The 20,646-nt window shown below is 45.6% G+C and overlaps 1 protein-coding gene and 1 long non-coding RNA gene across 14 annotated transcripts in view; one reads left to right on the plus strand and one right to left on the minus strand.

Moving 5' to 3' along the window:
- The window catches only part of RGS6 (regulator of G protein signaling 6), a 579,647-nt gene that overhangs the window by 517,525 nt on the left and 41,476 nt on the right, over positions 1-20,646 (plus strand). For all 13 annotated transcript variants that reach the window (XM_038545148.1, XM_038545144.1, XM_038545146.1 and 10 more), the window contains 3 exons: positions 781-891; positions 12,063-12,188; positions 19,735-19,921. In XM_038545148.1, the coding sequence (XP_038401076.1) occupies positions 781-891; positions 12,063-12,188; positions 19,735-19,921 (424 nt within the window). The remainder of the gene's footprint in view (positions 1-780; positions 892-12,062; positions 12,189-19,734; positions 19,922-20,646) is intronic.
- On the minus strand, positions 6,067-8,931 carry LOC111097096. The gene is made up of 2 exons (XR_005363503.1): positions 7,474-8,931; positions 6,067-6,493 (listed from the first exon to the last, which is right to left on the minus strand). It is a non-coding gene; the product is annotated as an uncharacterized LOC111097096 (long non-coding RNA).

Consider the following 20,646-nt stretch of genomic DNA (forward strand, 5'->3'; position numbering starts at 1 on the left):
TCTCTCTGTGTGTCTCTCATGAATAAATAAAATATTTTTAAAATAAAATAAAATAGATAATCAAGAACAACTGTAAAAACAAAATTTAGAAATATACAGGTAAGTCCTTAAGGAAACAGAATGGTAGAAAGTGGATGTCTCTGTGAGAAAGGATGGGAGAAAAAAAACTCTCTCTTCTCTTTTTTTTTTCTCTAAATTTGCTATTTGTGTGTGTATGTGAAATCACTTAGTACTGTTTTATTGTTTTAAAAAGATTATATGGCTGTTTAAATTATAACTGAAAAAACTAAGTCGCTTTGTGGAAAAATGCTTGTAATGCATTACCTCCTTTTGGTCTATCAGGATTTTAGTCTTTGAAATAAAGACATTCCCCAGTTGGGAACCCGTGGCTGGCAGCCTGAAGGGACTCTGGTGTCCTTGGTGTGACCCAGATGTCCTGAGATCCATAGTCTCTGTGAGGGGTAACACACAAGCAGGTGTAGACCTATCAGTCAGGCTAACCGCAGCCAGGAAGGGTGCGCCAGGGTCCAGGTAAAGAGGAAAGTGGGGAAAAGATATAAAATGCATATGTATACTATGACGGCATGATGCAAAAATGATACACTGGCCATGAGAAGGAAACAGGCAGAAATGAAACAGTTGAGTTTATCAGAGGTGGAAGTGAAGGTGTTTTTCCTTTAACTTAGAATTATACGAAGACAGTTTTAATGCTTGTGTAAAACAGAATACAAGTTTTTATGGGAAATCAGCGGCATTCTTTGCTCTGCTTCCCTCCTGCAGCTTAATTGCTTACACGGAACAGTATGTGGAATATGATCCTTTGATCACCCCAGCCGAGCCGTCCAATCCCTGGATCAGCGACGATATCACTTTATGGGACATAGAGATGAGGTAAAAAAAAAAAAAAAATTAATTTTTTAAAAAAGTGTGAATGTTTGAGAAGGAAAGAGATGTGGGGGGAAGATCATGAGATAGTGAGATTCCATTATTTCCTATCTTAATTTGACTATTTTTATCACTAGAACAGAAAGCCTTCAAGTTACCTCCTAAGTTCTGCTTGCACATGGCCCTGCCTCCCTATGCCTTTGGTTTGTGCATGGATCCTTAGTGGCTTCCTCTGACCTCTCTCTGCCCCTGGGATATCATGCTAACAGGGACAGTCCTTCACATTTCTTAGTTCTTTTCTTTTTTTTTTTTTTTAATTTTATTTATTTATTTTTAGAGAGAGAAAGCATGGTGGGGTGGGGGGCGGGATGGAGAAGCAGATCATGACTCCAGCCAAAACCAAGAGTCAGGGCCTCAACTGACAGTGCGGCGTTTCCTAGTTCTGATTGCTGGAGGGGAAAAAGTCTATTGGCCAAATTTTTTATATATATATAACAGTGGCAACAACAATAGTTAAGTGTTACCCCTGACTCAGCACTGGCCACGTAGTACGGGAGTGCCTGGAGTCCCCACGGCAGGTAAACATTATTCTCAACTTTTAACAGAGGAGGAAACTGAGGCATAGGGGAGTTAATGAATTTGCTCAAGGTCACACAGCGAGTGGGTAGCAGAGTTAGGATCAGGACCCAGACAGCAGGTTCCAGAGCTGTGGTTTTCATGGCTCTGCTCCTCAGGAGGGACTGCAAGGGGCTCTTTGCCTGTGAGGGAAGCTAGTGGGTTTACTTAACAGCTGAGAAGCCGAAGCCCGGAGGGACCTGGACCAGAGTCAGTCACAGAGGGAAGTGCACAGACAGATCTCATGTGGTGTGTGGTGTGCCCCTGCACCCTCTGCCCCTCGGCTAGAGTTTTTATTTCATTTTTCTTTCCTGTATATCACCCTCATTTGCTTTCACTCTTGCTCTGTTTCTGGTTTCTTTTCTGGAAATAAACCTTACAAAACCTTACAAAAAGTTAAACCTTAAAAAAAAACAAGTAATAAACCTTACAAAAAGTAATAAAAGTCTGGGGCGCCTGGGTGGTTCTGTCAGTTAAACATCTGCCTTCGGCTTAGGTCATGGTCTCAGGGTCTTGGGATCAAGCCTCCCACCTGTTGGGCTCCCTGCTCAGGAGGGGAGTCTGGTTCTCCCTCTTCCTCTGCCCCTTTGTCACTCGTACTCTCGTGTGCTCTCTCTCTCTCTCAAATAAATAAATAAATCTTTTTTAAAAGATGAGAAATCTTTTTAAAAAGTAATAAAAGTCTTTTATTACTCTTATATTTTGCTTGTTATAGAAAGTTCAAACTATTCAGCTGTGCTTAATGAATAAAAGTCACTCTCCCTCTCATCCAATGTCACTTTCCAGAAAGAGTCTTTGTTTATGATCTAATGCATAGGCCCCAAACTGAGCCAGGGCACCCTGGGCCGCTGCAGGGAATTCACAGGATTACCCTGGGGCTGCTCGAAACCCTTGGGGAAGCACGGTGACGTCTGATGTGTGTCAGAGACTGCATGAAGTACTGCTGGAGGCCCTTCCCTGTTTTCAACATCTCACTTTACATTCCTTTCAGTGATGTCATATCTTTGTAAATCTGGGTTTTCAGGGCAGTTGCTAGATAAAAAGCCAGTACTGTACAAACATCAAAATGGAACAGAAAATGAGCGTGTTGGGTTCCAGTCTGATTCCAAAGTACAAGAAGATATACGGTGCTCAACAGGCCCACATGGTGGTTGTTTATGAATGAAGTAAACCTTGTTTTTTTCTTTAAATTTATATGTACTTTTAGGACGTAAATATATATTAAGTCTTCTGGACCTGACTATTTAAAAGACAAAGCTATTACATGTTTTGTTTGGGTTTTTTTTTTTTTTTGGCCCAGAGGCACCATGCAAACATTACTGAGACACTAAGGGTACGGTGAACTTGGGAAGTTTGGGAACTTTTGATTTAGAGTCTATCCTTTTAGATTCTTACCTATATACAATATCATATTCTATTGCATAAATTAATTCATTATATATACATTGTCCCATAATTTTTTAAATAGCACATCATGGGAATCTTTCTCTGTAAATACATATAAACTCATCTTACCTTACCCTTTTCAATAACTATGTAGTGTCCCCTTGCATGAGTGTAGTATAAAGTATTTAACCAATCTCCAGGTTGTAAACATGAAGGTTATATCCCCCCCCCCTTTTTTTTGGCTAGTGTAAAAAATGATATTAAGGACATTCTTATACACAAGTCCAATTATTGCTTTAGGATAAATTTCCAAGAGTGGAATTGCTAGGCCTGGCATGTATATTTTGATTTTAGTTTATATGGCCAGATTCCTCTTGAGCAAAGTAATACCATTTTTTTTCATGCCTTCAGCTTAAAAGTGTCCGTTTCCCACATCTATCACCAACCCAAATGTTATCAATCTTTGTCATCTTTGCAAGTGTAATAAGTTAAAATAAAAATCCCATTTCTTTTTCACTTCTTTGTTAAGAGACTAGAGAATCTTTTCTCATGGTTGGTATTCATTTTTCTCTTGTGTTTTGACTGTTTTGTGTTCTTCACTTACTTTTCTAGTGGCATGTTTTGCTTTGGACATTGAGATATAAAACAGTTACATTTACTTGGATTATATATTTTATCTTTTTCCTGGTATTTCATGTTTTCTGGATCTTATTCTTTTTGTTTCTTTTCCTCTTCCCTGATTTTTGCTTTATTAATCAAGTGTTGTATTAGCTTTCCTTATCCTAGTTTCTATTCTAGTCATATTTACTTTTAAATGTCTTAAATTATGGGCAGCCCTGGTGGTGCAGTGGTTTAGCACCGCCTGCAGCCCGGGGTGTGATCCTGGAGACCCGGATCGAGTCCCACATCAGGCTCCCTGCATGGAACCTCCTGTGTCTTCTCCCTCTGCCTGTGTCTCTGCCTCTCTCTCTCTCTCTCTCTCTGAATAAATAAATAAAACCTTTAAAAAATAGGGTTTTTAAATTCTAACTAATGCCATCAATTCATACAAATAATAATAAAGTGTTTAAAATAAAGAATAGAATAAAATAGATTTGCCTCCTCCAAATCCCATTCTTCTTGATAGGTTTGTTAACCTGATATATTTTAAACCAACATTTTGGGACTTATATTTCTCCATCAACATTAAATGAAAAATAGTTTATAGATGAGTATCTTTTTTCTAATAGTTCTGATGTGTCCTACCTCATCTCTTCTACTCTGATCCAAGAATTAAAATCTTTCTTTAACTCAAGGTATTTTCTCTCCTTTTCTTTTTAATCACTACTACTCTTTCTTCTGTTTTATCCTCTCTTTTCAGGAAATCCTTTGGTAGAAACTCAGCCTCTGGAATGGAGCAGCCATATCTCTCTTTTCTCTTTTATAATTCCCATCTCTTAGTCCTTTTAGTCTATATTCAAGGATAGAATTCCTTGAGTTACTCTTCAGAGCCTCCAGCTTGGTATTCAGTGATGCCCATTCTGTGATTTTATACTTCACGAGTTTTTCTTTTCCTACTGAGTGTTGGGAGGGCTGAGTGACAATCATGCTTTTCATTTCCAAGAATTCTTAATACTTCTTGGACTCCTTTTTCTTAGTAGTCTGCTCTGTTCTTCTGATATGTATCCTTTTAAGTCCCTCTGAGGATGTGATACAGGTTTGGTTTGGTTTGGTTTTCATACTTCCTCTCTATTTGTGACAGTCTGTTTCATTGGTGATCATTTATCACAGAATCAATCACTGTGACTAATCACCACCGTTCAGAGCAGATCAGCCTGTCTTTTCATATACCCAGCAATTTGAGGGACTGTTCGTTTTCATAAGTGAAGTTCTTGACTATCAACTCTAGCCATACATTAGAACCACCTGGAGAGTTTATTAACACAGCAAACAGAAAATAAAAACAACAACAACAAAAAAAAAACTAATGCCCAGTCCCCTCCCTGGGACAATTAAATCAAAATTTCTGTCAGTGGGGCATTAGTTGTCTGTTTGTCTGTTTGCTTGTTTTTAATCTGTCCAACTGATTCTAAAAGGCAGCCCTGATCTAGATGGACTAGATTAGTGAGGACTCCCTCAGTAACTTTGGGGGTCTGTGGTTCCCAAAGCACGGGGTACATCAGATTCACCTAGGATGCTCATACAAAACTCAAAGACAACCTACAGAATGGGAGAAGATATTTGCAAATGACATATCAGATAAAGGGCTAGTTTCCAAGATCTATAAAGAACTTATTAAACTCAACACCAAAGAAACAAACAATCCAATCATGAAATGGGCAAAAGACATGAACAGAAATCTCACAGAGGAAGACATAGACATGGCCAACATGCACATGAGAAAATGCTCTGCATCACTTGCCATCAGGGAAATACAAATCCAAACCACAATGAGATACCACCTCACACCAGTGAGAATGGGGAAAATTAACAAGGCAGGAAACAACAAATGTTGGAGAGGATGTGGAGAAAAGGGAACCCTCATACACTGTTGGTGGGAATGTGAACTGGTGCAGCCACTCTGGAAAACTGTGTGGAGGTTCCTCAAACAGTTAAAAATATACCTGCCCTACGACCCAGCAATTGCACTGCTGGGGATTTACCCCAAAGATACAGATGCAGTGAAACGCCGGGACACCTGCACCCCGATGTTTATAGCAGCAATGGCCACGATAGCCAAACTGTGGAAGGAACCTCGGTGTCCAACGAAAGATGAATGGATAAAGAAGATGTGGTTTATGTATACAATGGAATATTACTCAGCTATTAGAAATGACAAATACCCACCATTTGCTTCAACGTGGATGGAACTGGAGGGTATTATGCTGAGTGAAGTAAGCCAGTCGGAGAAGGACAAACATTATATGTTCTCATTCATTTGGGGAATATAAATAATAGTGAAAGGGAATATAAGGGAAGGGGGAAGAAATGTGTGGGAAATATCAGAAAGGGAGACAGAACGTAAAGACTGCTAACTCTGGGAAACGAACTAGGGGTGGTAGAAGGGGAGGAGGGCGGGGGGTGGGAGTGAATGGGTGACGGGCACTGGGGGTTATTCTGTATGTTAGTAAATTGAACACCAATAAAAAATAAATAAATAAATAAATAAATAAATAAATAAATAAATAAATAAATAAAAAAGAAGACAGATGCCCCAGAATGGTTCTGGGTGTCTGTATTTTGAGCAAGTGTTCTAGGTGATTCTGAGGCACAGCAGTTTGAGAAGTCCTTGTGTGGTTCCCGGAGTTTCCCCGACCACCACCCCGCAGGCTCTCCTCTGAGCAGTCCATGTGGCTGTAGGGCTTCACTGGAGTGTTATGGGGGGCCATAGGTCAGTCAGCAGGGTCTGCCTCTGGGACCTGGCCATCTGGGCCAAGAGCAGACTGAAAGACTCCTCTCAGAGCAGGACAGGTGGTCGAGCCCCACCTTCCCTTAGCCTGACATCCCAGCAAGCTGGGTGTTCTGCTCTGTCTCAGATCCCGAGGGGTTTCTGAAGTTCTTCAGTTTCTTGTCTTTATGTTCCCAATAAGTCCACTCTTCTCCCTTCTGCTGAGGGGTGATATGGATCCTGATTAGATTACAGAAGCCAAAGAAAAGTAAGAGGAAAACCGAAAGTCGTTAGAAGTTTCCCTGTTTTGCTGAGATGTTTTTCCCAGCTATATTTGCTGTTCACCCAAGATTACAGAGGCACTACTCTCTGGTTTTATTACCCATATTATGAGCTAACTGGAAAACACCCCCGATTTGCTGAAGACACCCTCTCTGCCATAGGGAGCCTCTGGTCCATATTTCTTTTTCTTTCTTTCTTTCTTTCTTTCTTTCTTTCTTTCTTTCTTTCTTTCTTTCTTTCTTTCTTTCTTTTCTTTCTTTCTTTCTTTCTTTCTTTCTTTCTTTCTTCTTTCTTTCTTTCTTTCCTCTTTTTTTTTTTAATCTGGTCCATATTTCTGAGTTTCTTCCATATGTCCCCTGTCCAATGCCCACCAACTGCCTCAACTTCCAGTCCTACTGCTCAGAACTTGGGGTTTTCCCAGGCTTCTGGGGACGCAGCTAATTTCTTTCCAGATGGCCCCAGAATCAGGTGGCTCTCAATCAGTTGACACCAGTTCAGTCCATCTGCTTTATACTTTCCCCAAATTTCTCAGTTTATCATCTGCTAATGGCAAATTTCTTTGCCTCTACGTTCTATGGACTTTTTTTCATTTTAACTTTATTTTCTTGAACTCCAGACTCTTGCCTGTTCTCTCTTCCTGAACCACTTCCCCAGAACCTCCCCTGGTTCTTTTGAGAACTTTCCGTTCTCATTCGAGTCTCACTCAGCATGGGTGACCCTTCCTCAGAAAGGTCTGCTGTGATCATTCACTCTCTAGTGGTCACGCCACCCATTCAGCTATTCTCTAGCACATCCTCCCCCTGGTTCTCTTTCTAGTTAGGACTTAAAATAAGACTGAAATAGGACTATGTCTGACACATAGTAGGCATTCAAAAAGTATAGACTGGATGGAAGCTAGATGAAGGAGTGACTATTGCAAATACGTATTGAGAACTTACCATGTGCTGCTTCCAAACAAAAAGATCTCTCAAGGTGCAAATGTAACAAGGTGCATAAAGCATGCTATCCTCCCTCCCAGCCCCAGGATTCCTTCTCATTTAGCAAAGGACATGGTTAAGTCACTTAGGCACAAAAATCAGGCTCTGAAGGCAGGGGTGCTGACAGAGACTCAAACAAGGGGAGGGACTTGTGACATAAGAAAATGAGAAGAATGTATTTTTTTGTTTCTGAGAGGGGAGACCTAAGTGCAGTGAGAAGCAAGAGATAGCAGAGTGTGGGAGAGATCAGGCCTTGGTGCAAGGCCAGGAGGAGCCCTAGTACTGCTGGTGTCCAAGGACTTTGCAAAAGCAGGAAAGTCAAGCATATGGTTTTTTAAAAGTCTGCTGCTGGGTGGTGCAATAGGTAGCCCCCTTCTCAAGACTTTTGAATCTTAGTAAAGGCTTCTACCCCCTCCAACACCTCATGGGAAGGAGATTTGGGGTGAAGATGAGTGGCGGGTTGTGGGAGGCTTGTTGAAAAGTGGAGGCCATAGGTAGGAAAGCAGGACTCCCCTTGGGAACTCAGGTTAGTCTGAGCTGGGCTTTGATTTCTACTGGGCCTGAGCAAGGGGCTCCTCAAAGTCTGCAAAGGGGAGACTCGTTATGATGTCCAGAGTAGGGGGCATCACACAGTGTCTGTATTCTACGGAGTTCATCATACTGTCTCTGCCATATAGACGGCCCATTGGAGGACAGCAACAGGACTTAACAGGATAACTGGCAAGGTGATACAGGATATAGTATAAATAACGGAAAATTGTACTTAAATCCTTTCTCCTTCTCAGATAAACTATTAGATCTAGAAATCCAAGGATCTGTTCAGAGGGCAATAAAAGATTGCCCTTTTAGGGATGGGCAAATGACATCTTATTTATGTCTATCTGATAAAACATTCTGAGAAGTAAAGTTTAAAGAGAAGAGTGACAGCCAGGGCTCACTGTGGAGGAAAAATCAGCTGAAAGTTGCCAGGTTGCAGTTGGAGAGAACCCTGTAGTCTAAATACCACCAGGAGAGTGTCTCAGGGAGGCCTCTGGAAAGTACTCCTGGTCATGCCATCAACCAGATAGTGGATCTAACAAAAATGTGGCATTGCCAGAATTGTGGTTCATAATTTGCTTTCTCCATGTGATTCAGGTTTATCTTTCTTTCTCCACTGGACATCAGGTGCATGAGCCAAGAACCACAAGGAATCTGGTTTATCCTGTTCGGCCCTAGGTACCCAACTACCAGCCAGCCTGACCTGCTGAGAGGCAGCGACTATCCCCAGACACCACTGCCTATACTCAGCAAGTCTGACAGAAGTATTAGTCCAGCATATTAGTCAAGCTTCTTCTCTGTGATGGTCAGTCTCTAAATACAGCCCCATCTGCGCCTTCCCTCTTTGTGTGCATGGGCTACTTCTTACATCAGAAGGTGACACCTCCCTACCTTTTCACCTGGGCTGGCCGTGGAACCTCATTGGAACAATAGAGTGTGGCAGAAGTAACATTCTGAGAACAGGTCATAAAGCAGCTCTATGTCTTATACCTCAGTCATTTAAAGACATTTGCTCCTGAGACATTCCTTCTTGGAAGCCACCGGCCATGCTGTGAGAATCCCAGGCCATCGATGAGACCATGTCATCAACAACCCCGGCTGAGCTCCTGACAAACAACCAGTATCCCTTGCCATGTGATGCACAATCTTGGGTGTGCAACCCAGTTGAGCCTTCCAATGATCCCATCCCCAGATTCTAGCTACAGCTACTTAAGACCACATATGAGAACCACCCAGCTGAGTCCAGTCAACCCAGGGGACAGTGAAAACGAATAATAAATCACCATTTTAAGCTAGAGTTTGGGGATGATTTGTTACACAGCATTACATACCGGGACCACTTGCCATCAGAGTAGTCAGGACCCCACAGCCGTTCTTGGGGCATCAAATAAAATTGCCATTGTTCCTTCAATAGCCTTGATCCTAAAATGGCATCACTGGATATTTTCTGTTTAAGGAACTGTCCCTTGTTTCATAATTTTTCTAATGACTCGAAGGTATTTTCAAGATGACTTACATCATTCCCTAAATCTTCATTTGGATATCAAATGAGGGAAATGTAATAAAAGGCAAGGTAATGGAAAAAAAAGAAAGGCTTTAGAGACAGGCAGACCAAGTACCAATTCCAGATTGCCTTTTACCAACCATATGGCTTTGGGCATTCTGACCTCTCTTGAGCTCTGGACATCTGAATATAAATCTTCACTTTGCAGGCTTATATTGAGATTCAAAGGGACCACAGTAAGGAAATCTCCTTGTGTAGCACTACATTGGCCCTGCAGAAATGTTTTACAGATGGCTGCTTCTTCTGAGTATGGCTTTCTTATTCTCAATGTGGGGGATTTCTACCATGCTTAGGCTGGGAGATCAGTGGAAATGAAAGATGGACTCCACTGGGAAGCCACCTGTCTTTGCTCCCTGCTGGTTTGGGCTGCCCAGTGGGCCATAGGAATTTGGTGAGAACTGGACACAGAAGACAAATTAAAGAAAAGGCATCCACCTAGCAATTAGAAAATTCTGTCAGGGTAAGGACATATCATCCACATCACTATACACATTTTCTTATTGATTTCCTCTTAATGCAGAACATTTGTGATGTGAAAATCCTATGATGAACACAAAGATTCATGAGACATGGTCTCTGCCCTCAAAGAGCTCACAAGGTAGCTGGAGGGCCAGTGACATACCCTTGAAAGGTTAAACAATGGTACAAACTATAAGCAAACATATGTCATAAGGAAGCATTTCTATGCAATGATTAGAAACAAAGGCTGTGAGTTCCATGAATTATTTGTTGGAGTTAGGCCAATGGAAAGTTATTGTACCAGTTACCTGGTGATGAATTTCTAGAGATGTTTTAATTTTCAAAATTATTTTATAACCCCACAAACCATTCAGTGGTAGCAACATGTTCAAATCTGATCTTGAACTTTAAAGACGGTGATGCTTGAAATACCCAAGTGATGCAGGAAACACATGTCTAGAGAAGCTGTGTCTAAGAAGCTCTTAATTGAACAGATCCCAATGGCCAAATGTACTAGGACAAAAGGAACAGATGTGGAGCATCCACATGTAGAAACAGGACCATGGATAATGGATAGTTGAGGGAACCCAGATGTACTTAGGTTGAGTAGTGTCACCCAAAAATTCATATCCTTCCCAGAACTTCTGAACATGATTTTATTTGGAAATAAGGCTGTTTCAGATACAGTTGGTTAAGATGGGGTCAAACTGGAGTAGGTGGGCTCCTAATCCAATATGACTGGTATCTTTATATAGAGAGAAAACAGACACATGCATGGGCAGAGTGCATGTCACATGAAAACAGACATACAGGGAGAACACCATGTGAAGACAAAGGCAGAGATTGGAATGATGCCTTGTAGGCCAACAATCACCAAGAATTGCTGGCTTCACCAGAAGCTAAGAGAAAGGCATGAAACTAAGTCTCCCCTACAGCCTTCAGAGAGCATGGCGCTGCCAACACCTTGATTTTAGACTTCTAGCCTCCAGAACTATGAGAGAATAGATTTTTGTTATTTTAAGCCACTCAGTAGGTTGATATTTTGTTATGGCCACCCTAAGAAACTACTGCATCAGGGCATCCTGTCTCTCCAGACTACCTTATTTCTGCTGAACGCTGAACTTGCAGCTATCTGGATGTCCTGATCTCTGTCCTATGGGCAGTTATGGCATGTGGCTTATGACCTAGGACCCTATTTCTACTTGAAGGGTCAGTGGAATATGTACACAAGTGAATTGCAAATGGAACTACAGAGCTGAAGGAAATAGTCTTATCTTCTGACAGCAAAAGAATAAGACCAACCCCTCCTTTGGTCTGAGGAGGTTCCCATGGGTGTGGGACAGCACAGCCCGGCTAAGAGCTATACTCTGGAGCCACACTGTCTGGACTCGTCTTGACTCCCATCACTTCCTAGTGTGTTTCTGGGCAAACGATCACTAGGCCTCAGTTTCCCTATCTGTAAAATGAGGACCCAGTGAGTTAGCAGAGTTAAGATGCTCGGAACAATGCCTGGAACATCGGAAACACTGAGCAGGTGGTTGTCCAAGAGACACAACATTCTGCTTCTAAGCAAGAGGTAGGGTTTATCCTGGATGAGCTGATGCATTTCTGACCCTTCTTATGTCACTCAGATCTAAATGAGACTAAAGGTGGTAGAGTCGAGAGTTGGGCTATTACTGACAGGCCCAGGCCATGGGAAGGGAAACCAAATCAACGGGGCTGTTTCATTTCCTGAGGACAGCGGCCGCTTGGCGGGTATCCTGGTGACCCTCACCTAAATGCCTTCTCCAAAGAGACGTTTTACTGTTGGCTGATGTTGTGCAAAGTCTGCATCTGGCGTGTGTGCAGGTTTATAGAATCCATCACTTAAATTTGAGACGTTGCCCTTCGGCGTGTGGCAGCAAAAACAGATTTGAGCTGGCGGAGGGAATATGACACAGGTTTTTGCCTGGCATTGATCATTTTTCTAAACCTTTGTTCTCCTCAAAAGCAAAGAGCCCAGCCAGCAGCGAGTCAAGAGATGGGGCTTCTCTTTCGACGAGGTATTAAAGGACCAGGTGGGGCGGGACCAGTTCCGGAGATTCCTGGAGTCGGAGTTCAGCTCAGAAAACCTCAGGTAACTCTCGCAAAGGCTGCAGCTGCGTGCCGAGTGTGTATATGAGATTCACATGTTCAGGCTTCCTTTCTCAATAAAATGTGATGGTGCCGACTCACATCCCCGCTAACCTGGCTCAGGCAGGAGTGGGGAAGGGCAGACTTGATGTGCAGCTCTGGTATCACCATGTCAGCACTCCTCGAAACCAGCATTTTTTGTTCTGTAAGTCCAGGTGACATCTGTTCAAGCTGTTGGAAACATGTCTCCCGTAATAAGTAAATGATCAAATGGTGACATGATCATTTGATGACACCGTGCATTAGCTAAAACCAGAGAACCGTAATGCTGCAGAGTGGAAAGGCAGCTCAGAGAGCCTCGCCTTCAAAACTTCTCACTTGGGGATCCCGAATGCTTGACAGGCTAACCAGGAAAAAAGAGGGATCCCTGAGCTCATTTCAGAATTTCAAAAAGCCAAAGTAGATACAGTTCAATACCTGGAGACATAATTGTAAAAGCTAATTAAAACATGTTTTTCCTTTTGGAGGGATGCTATCAACTCCGTGTAACGGTCGCTCTGGTCACCTGCTGCCAGTGAGAACATCTGATGGTTGCTGTTGGTCTCCAGCTAATCAAGATGAGGGAAAATGTATTGATGCATTAATAATTACTGTTCGGTAGAAGGAAAAAACAAAACTTTCAGAACAAGAAGTCCATGGAGAGAGGGAGGAGAGAGCATTCAAAGGGAAAGGGTCCACTGTCGTGAAAAGTTTGGGAACTTGTGGTTTATTCAGATTTCTATTGTATTAGAAGTAGACCTTGAGATCTATGGAGAAGGTGACTGGTCGGAGCCCCCTTAGTGATCTTAGCAAATTGGTGACTTCTCAGATGGAAATCTCAGTGTTTTTTCATGGTACCAGGTTCCTTTCTGTATGCTAGGTTAATTCCCATCTTCTAGTGTTTTTTTTTTTTTTCCAGAAGGGGTGGTTTTATTAAGTTTTAAAATGTTTTTTAACTTTAAAAAGTCAGAGCATATACTGTGGGCAAAGGACTGTCCACTCCGGTGTAAATGTGCAAAGTCCGTGTTATTTATTTGGCAGTAGAGACCATATCAGTCCCATATATCAATCAAACGATATTTATCCACACACCTATGTTGTATCAAGCCCTGCAAGAGTTTGCTGAGAGATGCACAAAAGTCAAGATACGTGATCTTTGCCTACAATGACCTTGTGGGTCCTTGAGGAGAAAACACAAGAAACTATTAAATCATTAAATGAATGTAAATGAGTATAAACTCTAAGAACTCTTTTGGAAATGTTTTTAAAAGGGAGGCATGAATATAAGCCAGAGTAGGCAAATCATAAGCTGGACTTTGAAGAATACACAGGATACCGATAGACAAAAAAGGAGGGAGAGTATTCTAAGCCGAAGACCCTACGAGCAAAAGTGTGGCAGTGGGACTCCCACATCGCACAGTCCCAGGAGGACGCATAGATGCCAGTTAACTGTATGTATCCAGGCCTTTCTAGGCAACCAGGTACCTAACCTAAAACAGATAAGGGCTGCATATCTGATTCCAGGTCAGGACACGAGGGTGTTTCCTTACGCTGAGGCGTTATTCTGAACACACTTCAGAGCTTTACTTCAATTCCTAATCAAAATTTGTAACAGAAGGCTTGACTTCTAAAACTCCTCATTAGGGTAGTGTTCGAACCAGCCTCCCAGGCTGTGCGCAGAGGTGGGTCTTGATTAGGAAGCATGATGCACTCAGGCAGCCTTTCTGTGCACCAGCCCAGGACCCACGCAGAGCTTGGTCCCCGGGAGCCACCCCTGGGAGTCTTGCTTTCCCATTTCTCTTTTTATCTCTGTCCCCTGTGGGGCCCCCAAAATAAAGTGGTATAGAGGCCTCCTTTACCCGATTATTTCTCAGCCCACGAGTGGCCTTTTGTGATCCTCGGCCACCTGCACCATTACACAGACTTTGCAGAATGACCAAAGGGTCCTGGTCATTTTGAGGGTCATTTTGATCAGGAGCGTCTGCTGGCTCAGCGCATCTGTGCCCAGTCTGAGTGCAGCCAGAGCCACACATCGCTTCAAACTAGTGTAACAAAAATGCATTACATTTAAGGCCAGGAGGGCCTGGAGGAGTATGTCCCTGGCAGGTGTTCAGCACCTCATCCTGCCATTACCTCTTGTCCCTTTGCCAGTTCCCTCCTCCTCTGTCAGGAGGCTACACTCAATCTTGAGTGAAAGAGTTGGGGGGGGGGGGCTTGCGAGTGTGCCAGTGGCTAATCTACACCCCCGGCATGAATGCATAAATCCACACTTAAAGAGGGACCCCCTCTGATCCATGGCAGGAGAGAGGATAAAGAAAATAGAACAGCCAGAGATAAAAAGTACAGCCCAAGAGCTTATCAAATCCTCTCTGGAGACCCAAGTTCCACTTTTATGATATTCAGCATAATTGGATATATGGGGGAAAGTTCAGTTTGAAATCACACAGCTACCTAGGACTCTTCAGTCATCCAGAACCAGGTGGTTTTGCCCCTCCCCTTTGTATTCATTCCTCTGGCCACAGCTACTGGCTTAGCAGCCACCAGGACCCAGGGCCCAAGGACTCAGAGCTTTCCAGGGCAGCCACGGGGGTGCTGCAGTTGCACCTGCACCATGGTCCATGTGAATGGCACCCCCTGGAGCTGTATCATGTGGCATAACTCGGGGATCCTGCCATCTGTTGTGTTGGCCACGCTAGGGATCATCTCCTCTCCCAGGATTGATCAACAGCCCAGGCAGTTGGCAACAGAGGATGGGAAAAAAAGGAAAACCAGAACTCGACTGGATACATTGCAAAGGGCATCTCCATTTTGTCTTCCTCGCATCTCGCCAGCAGAAGGGCTACTTAGATCATAACATTTTTGCACAGCACCTGGAGTGCCAGTTAAGTGACCAAGTGGAATCTGTACCAGAGCTTCAGAGTACAGAACAGAGGAGCCCCAAAGGACGCAGAAATCGCTCTCATGACAACAAAGTGTCACCCTGGATCCTTAGAGGAAAGAGGTCTATGATAAAACGATGTAAGTTCAAGTCCCCTTTCATCAGGAGGTGAGATGAGAGAGAGGCGTCGTCCTCAGGACCTGGACGGGGCATGGCCAGTGCATTTTGCTGCAGCCCGCACAGCGTGAGAATGTACACTCCCTGTGACACCCCGAGCTGAGCCCAGGGCTCTGTTCAGTTGGAGTGAGCCCCTAGAAACAGCTGTTGGGGTCGGAGGGGCTGTAGAATGCGCATGGGCTCTCATCCACAAGGCGAGAAGCCGAGCCTTGGAGTGCATTATCTGACTTCGTCCTCCCGTCTCTTGAGTTCTCCCAGAATGGAGACAGGAGTCCCTTGCCCCCTCTCCACCTCCCCTATACCAGTCTCTGTCCTCCCCGGCTCGAGGCACCCTCTGCTGCATGGCAGGCCACGAGTTAAAACTCAAAACCCACAGCAAAGCGCGATCCCCCTACATTTTTTATGAGCTGTAACGTCTCCTGAGAGGACGTGGTTGTTCTTCTAACCTGCAGATTGATTATCCCAGTTCCACACGGTGTCAGCTGAAGGGAGAAGCAATTAAAGAGAGCATGGGGGAGTTGCCAGGTTTGCCTGGAGAGCCCCGCTCTCCGACAGTTGCCCCCGGTCCTAGGAGGACCCGGCGGGGACTCACCGCTAACCAAACACCTGATTAATCGGAACACAGGTGGCTCACACGTGGCCGTGGCAATCCTCGGCACCTCAGCCACTGCCCGGTGAGCGTGAGTCAGCCGCCCGTGGCCGCTGCTGCTGGTGGCCTGCCTGGTGGCCGCCGGGCCCCTGAGGATTTCTGCCCGGCCGGGGCCCCAAGCCACCTGCCTCCGTCTTTTCCCTGAGTCTCTGTTGACCAGCAGAGGGCATAGAAAGCCTTCCTTCAGCCGAGAGTTTGCTTTTCTCTGGGAATGAGCTAAAAGCCAGATTTTTTTCTCCCTAAACCATGAAAATCCCTGTTTATGGAAAAAATAGGTAAAGTAAGAACTGAGGGGCTGCCCAGAGCCCCCGGCAAGAGGGAGGATGACAACGGCTGCGTGGTTTTCCTGCTTCCAGCCCCCCTCCAGGAGAGAACCCCAGGGCTCATCAGCACCGTCCCGGGGACAGAGGGGGCGCCCGGGGCAGGGGCAGCGCGGGCACTACCCCAGGCCCACCGGGCTGCAGGGCGCGTGGCCTCTGGCCCCCGCCGCCTCCCTGCACAGGCCCCGGCTGCCCGCATCCCCGAAGCGTCCGCCCGGCTCGCTCGCGCCCGGGCTGCAGCGAAGCGGGCCAGATGGCCTCCCCGATACCAGCGCGTCCTCGCGGCCTGCCAGTCATGACAGCCCTTCTGCCGCAAGCCACCGAGGCTCGGCTGGCATCTTCCTCCCGGCCGCGGCCCCCACGAGGAGCCGGAGCCGTACCTGCAGGCTCCGAGCCTCGGGCCGGCCTCTGCCCTAGGTGGGGGTGCCGTGGCCCGGGGGGCAGCGTGGCCGGGGGTCTCGGAGGCCTCGGCTCGCGCCCCGCCTGGCCCGTGGGCTCACAGATGGCAAACGCGAACCACAGCCTGCTCTGAATTTCAAATTGACACAACGGTTCTCCGAGGCCGGTGACGGTAAACACATATGGGATGTCAGGATGCCGTTGTGACAGCATTTTTGCTGTCACCTGAGAAGGATAAGGCAGGTCACCTCCAAGGCAGACAGAAGGCTGGGTGGGTCCCCGGGAGGGCGGGGAGGGAAAAGCGGCTGAGGAATGCCATCTCCTCCTCCTCCTCTTCTAACGGGCCGTGGTTCCCCTCTTGTACTTTTATTTTCAAAAAGTCTTGGTGTATGACCAAGGGAACCTTCTCACTGTCATGTAAAACTTTGTCACATTGGACTCTGAAATCTCCATCCACATCCACTTTAGCCCTTCTCTGTACCCGGCTGGGTGATGTGCCTTCATGTGGCTCCCAAATCATTCTGCCCAAAGGGGCTCTGAGGCCTCAGCAACCACGGGAGCCTGCAGAGCTCAGAAGCTGCTGGGTCCTCAGGGCCTTCCCGGAGCTTGAGAGCTCCTCCTCAGAGCAGACTGAACAAGTGACAGAAGGTGACGCCCCACATGACATTGATTGAGGGAGCAGGAAATTGCCCGGGAACCATCCATTTGTGTGAGAAACTACAGGGTCTAGTAGCCTGGGGAAGGATGCTGGCCCAGAGAAGGTGCTTCCAGCCCAGGGACTCGGCCCAGAGGCGACTCCCTGAGGGGGGGCCCTTCTCCTAACAGTCCCACGACTCACCTAGTCTTTGGTGAGTTGCCCACGAGCACTCTTCCCAGTCCTTTGAAAAACCCACCCCAGCTTCCTTCTTTAGAGCTGGGTTTCCTAAATCTCACCTGCCCTCCAGACAAAGAAAGCCTAGAGGCACTGTCATCGCCAGATGACTATTTTCACCTTTGTGTTCCGGCCACCTCCTTCATTCCATGGCAGACTTGGAGGGTGGGACGGGGAGACCTAAGGAACCTGAGGCACGAGGCTGGGAGGTGAAAGAGCCCCAGTCCCCAGCTGAGTCTCAGGGGCCGCCTGAACAACCAGGCAGGTTCATAGTTCCTTTCAAACTCTGCCTCCAACCCTTTGCACTTTGCTCAGGGAACCCTTACAGTCCTCTCCCCGGTTGCCAGAGAATATGAGCACCAGACCTGTGGAAGAAAGAAAGCAGGCTGATGGTGAGAGGCAGGTGACCACAGATGGCAGCAGCAAGAACCCCTGGCAGTTTCTGCCCAGCCACCCAGGAGGAAAGGCTGGTACTGAACCTGTGGTCGCCGTCTTGACCCCTCCATGGCTCCCACCTGCAGGACCTGAAAGCATTTTGGTTACACCTTGGTGGGAACGTCTTCAGGCCCACATCATATATCCTGCCACCCTCTTCGAACCCACTTTACAGATAAGGAAAGAGGTGCCCAGAAAGGCACAATTCCAAGACAGCAGCATAGTCAAGATGAGGACAGAACTGTGTTTCCTGATCTTCTGGCCAAGTGAGGTCATTAAATCTCCTTCCCTGCCTCTCACTCTTCAGGACCAACAAGAGAATCATGAAGATTTTCTTTAAAGAAATTATTAGAATCCCAAAGGGCAAAGCAGGGGAAGAGTTGGAGTCCATTGAGCCCCAGCACATACTCACACACACACACACACACACACACACACACACACACACCTCCTTATAGAAATGGAGCTGTATTCCCGCAGTTAGCCACTGAGTGGCGCCTTTGGGCCATGCACTTGTCTCCTCTACAGCAACAGAAAAACATGCTTAACCTTTAAAAAAAAAAAAAAAAAGGAAAAAAACAAGTACATCTTACTTTGGGTGCAATTCGATGACAGATTGAATGCACTTTCCACCATGCCGTGGTTCAGCTTCTCTGTCCCTGCCCTTTCACTGACTTGAGTATGTGTGAATCCTGTGGTTGTGGGAACCACATAGCCTGGGGCCTGTCCTCATGTCTCATTGATGAGGACACTGGCCTGTCTTGTTCACAAGGCACAAAGTGTGCTACCCAGATCTGGGTCCTGCTGCAAGCCCTCCCCGGGGCTGCCTTGGGAACCATCCTCACGACCAGGATGCTGTTGTCCAAGCTTAGCTCTGTTTGCTGCTGCTCTCAGCAGAAAAGAGCTCACACCCAGCTCTTCCAACAGCCGCTGCCATGCTGATGCTGAGGAATTCATGAAGGCACATATGGAAGTGAGCAAGAGGCTTTTCTCTCCAGTATTCTTTTGGCATAGAGGTTCCCCATGTATGCCTCTTCAGCTTTGTTCCTCATGAGCCCATCTTCAATCCAATAGCCATTTATTGAGCACTTACTATATACTAAGCATCATGCTGGACACTAACCTTGCAAATTGGCTGCTTTCCCAACTGCAACATGAATAGCTGGGTGCTTAAGCTCAGATATTCTCTATGATCCCAAGATTCTATCTACCTCTGTGATTCCCTTAATTTTGATGCTGCAAGCTGATCCCAACCTGATATGACAAAGGAATTCACATTATCTGTGTCAGGCACCTATGTAGAGCACTGGCTCTCAACCAGGGGTGACTTAACCTCCTAGGAGACATTTGGTAATATCTGGAAACATTTTTGGTTGTCACAACTTAGGGAGAGGTCACCACTGGCATCTGGTTGTGTAGAGGCCACGATTGCTGGTAAACATCCTACAGTGCACGGGGAAGCCCCACAACAGAATTATTGAGCCCAAAATGGAAATACTGCTGAGGTTGAGAAACATGGATATAAAGGGAAAGAAACCTCTTTTTGGTAACCAGAAGCACAATGATTTTCTAATGGGCACTTCCTTTCGGTTCTCCACAATAATGGAACACCCTATGAATTTCCAGCAGTCCCTATCATCTTTGTTACCTAGGCAGTGGCAGCAGGGAAGGCTGGGGGATGCAGCAGAGTGAATTTCATAGGATGTCAGTTCTGGGACCACATCCAGCTGAGTCCAGATGCTGAGCCCCCTGGAACTGACTTTCTTTATGCTTCCACTTCAGGTTCTGGTTGGCTGTCCAAGACCTCAAGAAACAACCCCTGCAGGATGTGGCCAAGAGGGTAGAAGAAATCTGGCAAGAGTTTCTGGCTCCAGGGGCCCCGAGTGCAATCAACCTGGATTCTCATAGCTACGAGATAACCAGTCAAAATGTCAAAGATGGAGGGAGATACACATTCGAAGATGCCCAGGTTTGCTTATCTACTTGAGTGGTTCTTACCTACTCAGAGGATATTCATGTGTCCACTCCACCAATCCAACCTTTAATATAAGTCCAAGGCATTGTGTATAGTTAGAATTTCAGGTTTTAATATTTGTAAGGCCGTCAGTGGAAACCATTCCAGGCAGGTGCATAGTGAACTCCTTCCTAGGATTGTCTTCCTAGGTTAGGTGTTACATTGTTACAGAGAGATAGGCACTTAGTTATATGTGTTATCTTTTCCAGGACAATCTCAAAGTGTTTTACAAAATCTGAAGTCCTGTAATGTCAGTAGTAGAATCTAGAAACCATAACACAACATCAGCAAAGTGTGTACAGTGAGCTGGCAGGGCGGTGAGTCAAGCCCACATCTAACCATGAAGCTCACGCTCATAACCCCCACCCTACACTGTTTCCATAGTGATTTCCAACTCTGCAGTTACTATTTGGGGATCACTTCTATATCCCAGGCCCTGTGCTATGTGATGAGACACCACAAGGAAGGATAGAAGCCCTGACCCTCAAGGAGGTTCCAAGCTAGTTGGGGAGAAAGACAAGAAAATGGGGAACTTTACCAATGGGAGAATCGGGGTGAGCTCCCAGGTTTAAGGTTTAAGGAAGCCCACAGGAGGAACTCCTAAGCCTGGTTGGCACAACTGGGCACTGATGCTGAGGAAGCTGGCAAAAGAAACAGAAGCCATGTAAGTCACTCTGAAC

The sequence above is a fragment of the Canis lupus genome, chromosome 8, assembly GCF_011100685.1.
Source record: "Canis lupus familiaris isolate Mischka breed German Shepherd chromosome 8, alternate assembly UU_Cfam_GSD_1.0, whole genome shotgun sequence".
In the NCBI taxonomy this organism is placed as follows: domain Eukaryota; kingdom Metazoa; phylum Chordata; class Mammalia; order Carnivora; family Canidae; genus Canis; species Canis lupus.